Source organism: Sinocyclocheilus grahami, unplaced genomic scaffold, assembly GCF_001515645.1.
Source record: "Sinocyclocheilus grahami isolate Dianchi unplaced genomic scaffold, SAMN03320097.WGS_v1.1 scaffold144.1, whole genome shotgun sequence".
NCBI lineage: Eukaryota > Metazoa > Chordata > Actinopteri > Cypriniformes > Cyprinidae > Sinocyclocheilus > Sinocyclocheilus grahami.
The window spans coordinates 35656-45952 of NW_015505323.1; the positions used below are offsets into that span (position 1 = coordinate 35656).

Genomic DNA, 10297 nt, shown 5'->3' on the forward strand with positions numbered 1-10297 from the left:
TGCATCCTGCTGTACTTCCCTGAATAAGTCTTTAAAGGTGTTGTAGGCTAATAAGTCGTTCTGAGTAATACATTGAAAAAGCTCCCACCTGTATGTAACTAAACAAAATAACATGTAGTTTACTTGAGGTTCTGTTATAAATGTGTCTATTAGAAACATTAATTTTAATTAATTATACAAAAAATAGTTTGAAATAAATTAAGACTTCCCGAGTTTTTTAACAGAAGTCCTGAATGACTGTTATTAAAGGTCATTTAATGAATTTGAATGGAAGCATAATATTGTTAATGGCCGTATCTTAATGTTTAGGCATGTTCAGGTGATAATATTGTTCTTAATACTATCAGGATTGTGCAATGCATTTATCATCTCCTCTTATAATCAATGAGCTCATCTAAAAATCTTTTTATTGTTTACATCATTTACTTACTATGTTTAAAATTAATTGAAATACAAATATTCTTTGTAGATTTGGTATAAATATGTGATATGCGCAGATATCCTGTTCTCCTTACAATGCTGGCATAGAAGCTATATGAGAGACAACAAAATATTGAAACTGAAATAAACTGAAAAGCCCTTATATGCTATTTTTAAATCTTGTTTTATGTTGTACACATATCAGATGGACATATTTGGCCGTTGTGCATTGTGGTTTTCACATGATCTTTCTAATGCTGATTTGGTGCTCATTCTTTCATCAATGTTTAAAACAGTTGTGCTGTTTAGTATTTTTTATTTTTTTTTTTTTGGAAACTGTGATGCATTTTGTTTCAGGATTTTTTGCTAAATAAAAAGTTCATAGGAACAGCATTTATTTGGTATAGAATTTTTATTTGTAGTTATGTAAAAGTCCTTACTGTTGCTTTTGATAAATTAAATGCACTTTTGCCGAATAACAGAATTCATTTTTTTCATAAAAATAAAATATTACTAACCCCAAACTGAGTTATATTATTCTTGAATTTGGTTTATTCACTATAATTATGCATTGTTTTTTTCAGGAAGTGACACATGTGACTGGCTTTTATCCAGTGGACGTTTTTTAGGGGACAATGTATGGCAACCCTATGGCTGCATGCTACACAAGTACAAAAGCACGTAAGTCATAACTTGTGATTGTTAATGTACCTCAGTGATGCATGTGGTATAGAAATGTGGGCTGGAATTTACAGTCCTTTTATTGTCTTTCAGTGAAGCAAAGTTTTGCCTCCGAGAGAAGAGAATAGCATTTGTAGGAGACTCTAGAATACGTCAGCTCTTCTATTCCTTTATCAAAATGATAAATCCTGAGGTGAAAGAAGTTGGGAACAAGGTTTGTTGTTGCTATTCATTTCATTAAGCCTTCTTTTGGTTAAGTGATATAATGTATTTCAGACCAGAGTGATGTTCAATGTAGGATGGCCCACACGCAATTGCAACTTTAATAAATGTGCCACTCAAAGGCTGCAGTTAAATTAAAAAGGAAATGGTGTTATTGTTCCAGTTTAATAGAATATTTCCAATAGTATTTCATAATATGCCCCCGACAAAAGCAGTTGTTTATTAAGTCCTGGCCGCAGTATTTTTTTTTCCGTATAGCAGACCTTTATAACTTTTCATGACTTCTATAAAACATGATTTTTAATCAAAAAGTCCCTTCACCCTTCCCTTTTTCTATGACCCGATAAATTCCAGATGAAAAAGTCAAGTCCCAAGCTAGTTATTACATACCTGTCAACCCTCCCGTTTTTCCCGGGATTCTCTCCGTATTTTACAATTCTATCCCGCTATTATCCTGTTTAAATATTTTCCCGTATTTCTCCCATATTTTTAATCTCTCTATAAAAAATATAGAGAGATTAAAATGCCTCAACTTGGCAACCTACAGCCCAGTGATGCTATTGATATCTGCGCAGGGAGTACCGTGGGAGGGAAACAATGATCACTGGTAGAAATGGGAGGAGAAGACTCAGGTGGTGCTCCAGTGAAAAAAAAACTAAATATACAGTGGGTACGGAAAGTATTCAGACCCCCTTACATTTTTCACTCTTTGTTATATTGCAGCCATTTGCTAAAATCATTTAAGTTAATTTTTTTTCCTCATTAATGTACACACAGCACCCCATATTGACAGAAAAACACAGAATTGTTGACATTTTTGCAGATTTATTAAAAAAGAAAAACTGAAATATCACATGGTCCTAAGTATTCAGACCCTTTGCTCAGTCAATTGATTAAATATGAGCGCTGCAAGTTTGAAAGTCAGGCGCTGCGCTGCTTTGTTTACGGCGGTTACGGGGGAAACGGCTATATTCTTGGCGAAAAGCGCCACCTGCTGGCAGAGAATGAATTTGCATTTTTTCAATAAGCCCTTCTGCTCAATGTTTAGACCAAAGCCAAAAACTACCCTTATTTTTACGCAGAAAACACGCAGTTATAAATGTGAACTGGTGGATCGACAAAAAGATAATGAATTATAAAACTCTAAACATATAGCTTACACTAAGATATATTTGTTACTAAATGAATATAATTGTTTGATAATAATTGTTTAAATGAATATAAAAATAATATAATATAATATAAAAATAGTTACTTTTGACTCCCCCCTCCCATATTTTTGTACACAAATGTTGACAGGTAGGAGTTAGTATCCCTCTTTCGATAGCTGTTTCACTTGTATGTACATCACTATAGTGAAGAAAAGGTGGTCACCATTTCCACTTTAACATGCCGACTTTAATTTTTCAATGCTCAAATGGGTCCACACTGATTTTCTGCAACTTAACATCAACATCATAGACTGAAATTTTATGTCACTCTCCACAGATATGATTTCAGCATGGCAATTGTAAATGTTTTTTTCTATGACCATGTCTCTAAAACACACACAGTCACAAACATCAAATTGTACCTCTTGAGCTGTGATTTCTCTACACTGTGCTGTTGAACATTATTTTACAAAAATACTATTATGAAAAGAATTTGCAGTTGTTGTTTTTTTTCTTTCTTATTGTTACATATATCCAGGTGAAATGGCTTCTCAGATGAGAAAATAATGTAGGGCAGGACTTGATTTTGTTCATCAGGAATTGATTCGATAATTGTTGTTTTTTACTATTGATTCAATCTCATGTGAGTGACAAGTTGCTGAAGGGGAGTTTATTGTCTCGCCCTTGTGCCAATAAACGCAAAGTTATCGGAGAAGAAATTAGATGTTGTTGCAAGTGGGAGGGAAAGTTATTTTGATTAAAGATTATGATGCACATGCATTTTGGGGGAATAAATAAAGCACTTGGAAAAATTGTTTATAATAGACAATGCAATACTCCATTAAAAAAAGAATCGGCCATTTTCACTTCATGGTGACTTTAATGCAAAATTAATAAGAATTATACATTTTACAAAGATATAATATATAATACATTCAATGCTAATGCTTTATTATTATTATAATTTTACAGTAGATGCAATAACAGTAATATATTTATTGTGCGTAAAGTTAATTATATATTTTTTTTCTTGTTTTTATCAATTGTTCCACCAGCATGAAAACATCCCTTTTGTAGATGGTGATTCCACTGTCGTAAGTATTTAATTAGTTTTGTCCTGTACAGCAGATATTTTCATTTTATTGGAGCCGAGTTATTGTTATATAACTAGTCAAAATATGTTGCCTATGTTTACCTTTTAGGACTTCCTGTGGTATGCTGAAGTGAACAATTCCTTGAAGGAGCAGTTGATGTTATGGACAGAGGTAAAGACAATTCAATTGTACTGGATAGAAAGCAAGCAAGTTATTAAATCACAGGCTTAAGAATCTTGTCTCATCTCTCATCTCATAATTTTAGGGATCTGCTTCCATACCACATGTCGTCATCATCGGTGCTGCTACGGTGAGTTCCTCTTTGCAGTCGTAGTGTATTCAGGTGCTGTTGCTGAAAATCTTTTTAATGACTGATGTTTGTGGTTTCCAACAGTGGTCTATTAAGCTGCACAATGGCAAGAGTGAGGCTCTCTTTCAGTACAAAGCGAACCTCACGGCTATATCCGACACACTGGAAAAGCTAGCTGAAGACAGCGAGGTCTATTGGGTTCTGCAAGGTGAATTTTGAAATTCAGATCCTCTATAATGATGGCTTCATGTTCCTGTCTCATGTTTTTACCTTGCCTGTTTAAATAGATCCTGTTTATGAGGATGTACTAAGTGACAGTCGAAAGATGATCACAAACGAGCAGATAAATCTGTACAATGAGGCAGTGGTTGGTACTCTGAATACCAGCAAAAAGAAGGTCAAGTTCTTAGAGGCCTCTCGGCAAGCTGCTTTGGAGACCATTTCCCAGTCGGTGGATGGCTTGCACCTTCCTGAGAGCACAAGAGATGTTGTAAGCCTCTGGTTAAAATTAGTTTCCAATTAATAGCTCCGTTTTGTTCTTTTTAACTAATAGGACTTATATTTTTACCCACTTCTCAGGGCGCCATGGTTCTGATGAACTCCATGTGCAACAAGATCCTAAAGCCCATTGACGGCTCATGCTGTCAGAGCGCTCCTCCCCTAAGCATCCTTCAGAAGATAGCTGTTGGTCTCTTCCTGCTGTCCATCATCATCTTCCTCATCCTGGGCTTTAGTAGACATCGTAAGAGCAGACCCGTTCCTGATGTGGAGAGTGGAGAGGACAAGAAACTCCCTGTTGTTGTGGGTCAACTGAACTCAAAGGGACCTTTACTGGCCATTGGCAAAATGAGCCTTATCATGTTGTACTTCTACCTGTGTGACAGGGCAGATATCTTTATGAAGGAACAGAAATTCTATACACATTCTACCTTTTTCATCCCTCTCATCTACATATTCGTTCTGGGCATCTTCTACAGTGAAAACAGCAAAGAGGTGTAGTGCACACACTTGGGAAATAGTTTTAGTCTGAAAGAGAACTCAAATGCTGTTTAGGTGTTCGTATTGATATTCTTGTACAATTTGAATTTCTCATTCCAGACGAAACTCCTGAACAGAGAGCAAACGGATGAATGGAAGGGCTGGATGCAGCTGGTTATCCTTATTTACCACTTTTCTGGAGCTAGCACTGTACGCTTATTAATAGCTTGGATTTTATAGCATTGGATTACTTTGCTTTACTCTGGTATTACTAGTGACTGCACTCTTAATCTCCTTTTTTTGTCCTCAGTTTATACCTGTGTACATGCATGTCCGTGTCCTGGTAGCTGCGTACCTCTTCCAAACAGGATATGGACACTTCTCGTTCTTCTGGCTAAAGGGAGACTTTGGACTTTACAGAGTGTGTCAGGTACATGTTGCCAGACTCCGTATGCATGTAGCAGTGACGTATGGTCATCTTCTAAAATGATGAAGCAAAGTCCTCTGTCAGTTTGGGTTTTTTTGACCAATGTAAATGTTTCAGTTTCATTTGATGTTTCAAAAGAATTTCATATTTAATAATTTCAAAAGAAATTAATACTTTTATTCAGCTTGTGTGCATAAATAGAATAAATAAATACTGTAAAATAAATAGCATAAATAAATTCAGTTTTTTAACTTTGTTAATCAAAGAACATTGAAAAAAAATTATAATTTTTTCCCACAAAAAATGTTGGCAACACAGCTGTTTTCAGCATTGATAATAATAGGAAATGTTTCTTTAGCAGCAAATGAGCATATTAGAATGATTTCTGAAGGATCGTGTGACTGACTGAAGGCTGTATTGCCTACTGAAAATTCAGTTTTGCCATCACAGGAATAAATTACATTTAATTTAAATACATTAGCATAGTAAACAGTTGTTTTAAATAATAAGTAAATAAGTTTTAAGTAATAATATTTCACAGTATTACTGTTTATTTGCTGTATGTTTTAATAAATAATGCAGCCTTGCTGAGCATAAGAGACTTCTTACAAAAAATATTTTTTAAAAATGTATTGACCCCAAACTTTTGAACAGAGTATATTAACATTATATTTATTAATGCCAAAATCACAATATGAAATGATTTATTGATATTATACAGTATTAAAAATGTTATGATAAAATATTAAATTTTTTAACATTTGAACATTTATTCAAAAATATTATCTATAATAATACAGTAACTGAAGACTTATTTTTAATAATTGTGAACTGTCATTTATTGTTTTTAATCATCACCTTCCATGTGGATTATTGCTAGGTCATAGTTCATCACTAGATAATGGTTTTGCTGACTTTGTTTTCTTGTGCTATGTTTCTTGTGTATGTTGTGCTAATCGTTGTTATAAAGTAGATGTGACCAAATTGCTTATCAATGTAAATATTAATAATGGCAACGTTTAGAGGGAAATGCCTAATAATAATAATGCATAACTGCACAGTATGATATCAATAAGGAGTCCTCTCTGTATTTGTCTTTTAGGTTCTCTTCAGGCTTAACTTCCTTGTGGTGGTTCTGTGTCTGGTTATGGACCGGCCTTACCAGTTTTACTACTTTGTGCCTCTTGTCACCTTTTGGTTTGCAGTTATTTACGCAACAATGGCATTGTGGCCACAGATTCTTCAGAAGCAAGCTAATGGTAATTAAAGTCATAACAATATTTGCTGTTATTCATTTAATAGACACCAAACATTCCTAAAATACTTTTTTAAACGTATGACATTTCAAGCCTTGAAACATTGTTCCTTTTTTTTCTCTCCCTCAATCATGTACAGGTAGTGCATTCTGGAATCTGGCACTATTGTTGAAACTTCTGGGTTTGCTTCTTTTCATCTGCTTCTTTGCGTATTCGCAGGTGAGTTTCTCTCATACAGTAGGACTGTTAAAACTAGTTTTGAGAGAAATATGTGCATTTCAATCTTTTGCGTTTGTTGCAGGAACTCTTTGAGGCTGTTTTCTCTTTGTGGCCCGTTTCAAAGCTCTTTGAGCTGCAAGGTAGCATCCATGAGTGGTGGTTCAGGTGGAAACTAGATCGATTTGTACGTAAAACATCCTTTCCTTTGAATTAATAAGAAGTGTAAAACATTTGTCAGTTTCACATCTTGAAGTAAAGAATTTCTTTCTGCTCTTTTGGATGCTAGGCTGTGATCAATGGGATGCTCTTTGCCTTCATATATCTGCTGCTGCAGAAATGTCAGCTGCTGTCTGAAGGCAAAGGAGAGCCTCTCTTCTCCAACAAGATTTCCAACTGTCTGCTCTTCGTCTCTGTGGTGTCATTTATGGTAAGGTTTATTCTGTCTCTCTCTGAAAATAGTAATCTGTCTTCTTTACAATTGATTGTTTTGTTCCCAGACATACTCCATATGGGCCAGTGGGTGCAAAAACAAGTCTGAGTGTAATGAGATGCATCCATACATTTCCGTTGTCCAGGCAAGTACCCATTCCACTTTGTGCTCTTTGTAATGCATTCTCTTGCACACTTTTAACTACGGATGATTTAACCAAAACACGAAAAAGAAGTAGAAAAGATTATTTTGACTGTTCATAACCACGCTAAACTTTATCACAGTTGATTCAGACAGTCAGATGGCTTTTGTGGGAACAGAAAGAACATTTGTGACCTAAAATAATAGATCCCTTTCAAAGGGCTTTTTCTTTCGTTCTGTTGTGCCTGTGAGGCTGCTGACTTTTCATCACTGTGTGTGTTCATCCCTCTGCCCACAGATTCTGGCTTTCATTTTGATCCGGAATATTCCTGGTTACGCTCGCTCTTTGTACAGCTCATTCTTTGCATGGTTTGGAAAGATCTCCCTTGAGGTGAGACCATACAAGCTTTTCTGCTAACAAACTTTTAAAAGAATATTCTGGGGTATTGCCAACATCACTTATGGATATTTTCAATGTACTGTGAATTAAGATGGACATTTGCAACTCGTCCCTCATTGAGTATAAAATTAAATCAAGCGTAGCTTTAGTTCTGGCAGGTCACGTTAGTCAAGCTCACATCAGCTGACTCTCAGCTGATCCCCATCAACCTATGGGAATACGACACCTATCTAAGCATTCATATATAAGTTCCCTCAGTGTTATCAGAAGTTTTCGCATTGCTCAATAGCTAATTACCCTCCTCCATCCCCAACTCCTCCTCTGTCAGTCGGGGTTTCAGCCTTCTGATTCTCCTTTGAATCAGACTAATTCTAAAATGTGTACATAAAATTATTGAACTTTAACAATATCTGCAATACATTTATGTTGGTTCTGTTCTGTTTATTCTGGGGGGTTATTGCTGCTCTCCCTGCTCTCATCCATGCTAAGCTGCATGGATGTGCAGGGAGTTCTTGCCCAGAACAGAACCACACCGCCAATCCAAACTGTATGCTAATTGTCCTGACAGAACTACATTTACAGCAATATACTTACAATGGAAGTCCAGTAGGCCAGCAGGCACCACTGTAAATAAATGTTTAAAAATGCTGCAAACAAACTATTCCATCATTTTGAAAGTATTGCAACCATTCTAACATGCTTCCTGTTTTCTCCACCAGCTCTTCATATGCCAGTATCATATTTGGCTGGCAGCGGACACCAAGGGCATCCTGGTCCTCATTCCTGGAAACCCCACTTTAAACATTATCATCAGCACATTCATCTTTGTCTGTATAGCTCATGAGATCTCCCAGATCACCAATGACTTGGCCCAGGTGGCCATTCCTAAAGAGAGCGGGCCTCTACTGAAGAGACTGCTGGGGGCAGGATTCTTTCTGGGTCTGGTACTGATACTGTCTCGAAACGAGTAATCCAGGGCAACCAGAGACAGTAGCACACCTCGTCCGGTGAGGATCCTAATGGATCTGTCTGTATAAAATCAAGAAACTCAACCAGCTTAGAAAATCTTTTTTTTCTAGGAATTGATCCAGGGAATTCTTACGGCATGGGTCTGTACACCTATGCTCTGCCCTCTCTCATAGCTCTGAGATCTGTTTTATGGACAGTATTTAATCATTTATGTTTCTCTTTTATATGGGGTCATGGGTTTGTGTGTCCTCATTGTCTCCCAGTTCTCAGTTTTTGTACATGACGCCCATGACTGCAAAATGTGAAGAAGTAATACATTGCTGCTTCTCACCTTGTAAAACTGAAAAAACTACATCGGCTCGTGCGCCAAATGTTTCCATACAAACAATTATTTACATTCATATCACACCAGCAGCTTTATCCTTTAGGTGAACAACCTCTCGTGAAGATTATTGAAAGGTGAACATCCATTTCCATGCCATCATATAATCTTAATGGGAGTTAATTTGGTTCGCACTACAAATGGAATCCATAAGCACGTACTGCTTCCATCAGAATGTTTTCCAGAAGTCGATTGTTTTGCTCAGTTAATTTTGGGTGGATGCTGGAGGAACAGCTTTTGATATAAAAAGTAAACTTGAATTATTAAGACAAAAGTCATGCGCATTGATCAGATGCAATCAGAACACGATGCCCTCTTTACCCTCTTTCGATTGCACTGAGCGGGGCGTCTTCCCTGCAGACTTTGAGTCGTCTGAGCCAGTTATCGTTTGGTTTTCTTAGCACATTGGTTCACTCAGTTCATAAGAATACAGCTTAATGTTAGAGCCAGCTTTGTCTACGATCAGAGACCTCATTATTTATTGTTTAATGTATGTCTTCATATCCTCTCAAACTGCTTGAAATGCGGCAACTGATGCCTGATGTTCATGTTCAATTTGATGTATTTTTTTTAAAATATATTACATGTAAAAAAAAGTTACATTTAATTATCAGTTTTCTGATAATGCTGTAAATAGATCCTTTATCGTGCCATTGAGAGACAAAGGCATACTGTTTCAATAGTGGTACTTCATTCTAGATAAAATATACTGATATTTTGGTTGAGAAGTTGCATTTACTATGAAACTATCACAATTTTAAATCAACTGCTTTTCATTGCAGTTCAATATGTGAATTTAAAAGCAACTGCAAGGTATATTCATTTTTTTTTTCATCAGTGAAAATGCTTTTTTTTCTAAGCAAAATAAAATTTGTAGTGTGCCATTATTTGGCACATTCATGCAACTAACTCTAAACTTTTTTTTTTTAATACACCTTGTCTATGTTCATAAAACAAATGATATGTACAGTTTGGTATAAGTTTTCTTTAAAGAAACCCCAAAGGCCTCAAATGAATTGTGTATATAGTATGTTTTGTCCAAAAATGTGAAATTATTCATTTAATTTGGAAATGCCTTCATCTTATTGTACAGTCAATGTTGACGATAAATCCCTTCTCAAAAAAAAAAAAAAAAATGTTTTTTTTTTTTATTCATCTTCATTTGTTTAAATGCCTTACATCTTCAGAAACAAACATATGCCAGCATAGTTATTTAC

At 35.7% G+C, this 10297-nt stretch overlaps 1 protein-coding gene across 1 annotated transcript in view; it reads left to right on the top strand.

Annotated features, from left to right (window-relative positions):
• LOC107591593 (CAS1 domain-containing protein 1-like) overlaps positions 1 to 10232 on the top strand; it is an 11878-nt gene extending 1646 nt beyond the window's left edge. The window contains exons 2-18 of the mRNA XM_016280786.1: positions 1005 to 1101; positions 1195 to 1315; positions 3530 to 3568; positions 3677 to 3739; positions 3834 to 3878; positions 3963 to 4086; positions 4166 to 4368; positions 4458 to 4871; positions 4977 to 5066; positions 5167 to 5286; positions 6386 to 6542; positions 6679 to 6758; positions 6841 to 6942; positions 7045 to 7185; positions 7256 to 7333; positions 7628 to 7720; positions 8449 to 10232. Of these exons, the coding sequence (XP_016136272.1) occupies positions 1005 to 1101; positions 1195 to 1315; positions 3530 to 3568; positions 3677 to 3739; positions 3834 to 3878; positions 3963 to 4086; positions 4166 to 4368; positions 4458 to 4871; positions 4977 to 5066; positions 5167 to 5286; positions 6386 to 6542; positions 6679 to 6758; positions 6841 to 6942; positions 7045 to 7185; positions 7256 to 7333; positions 7628 to 7720; positions 8449 to 8700 (2219 nt within the window). The 3' untranslated portion in view covers positions 8701 to 10232. The remainder of the gene's footprint in view (positions 1 to 1004; positions 1102 to 1194; positions 1316 to 3529; positions 3569 to 3676; positions 3740 to 3833; positions 3879 to 3962; positions 4087 to 4165; positions 4369 to 4457; positions 4872 to 4976; positions 5067 to 5166; positions 5287 to 6385; positions 6543 to 6678; positions 6759 to 6840; positions 6943 to 7044; positions 7186 to 7255; positions 7334 to 7627; positions 7721 to 8448) is intronic.
• Positions 10233 to 10297: the final 65 nt, after the last annotated feature.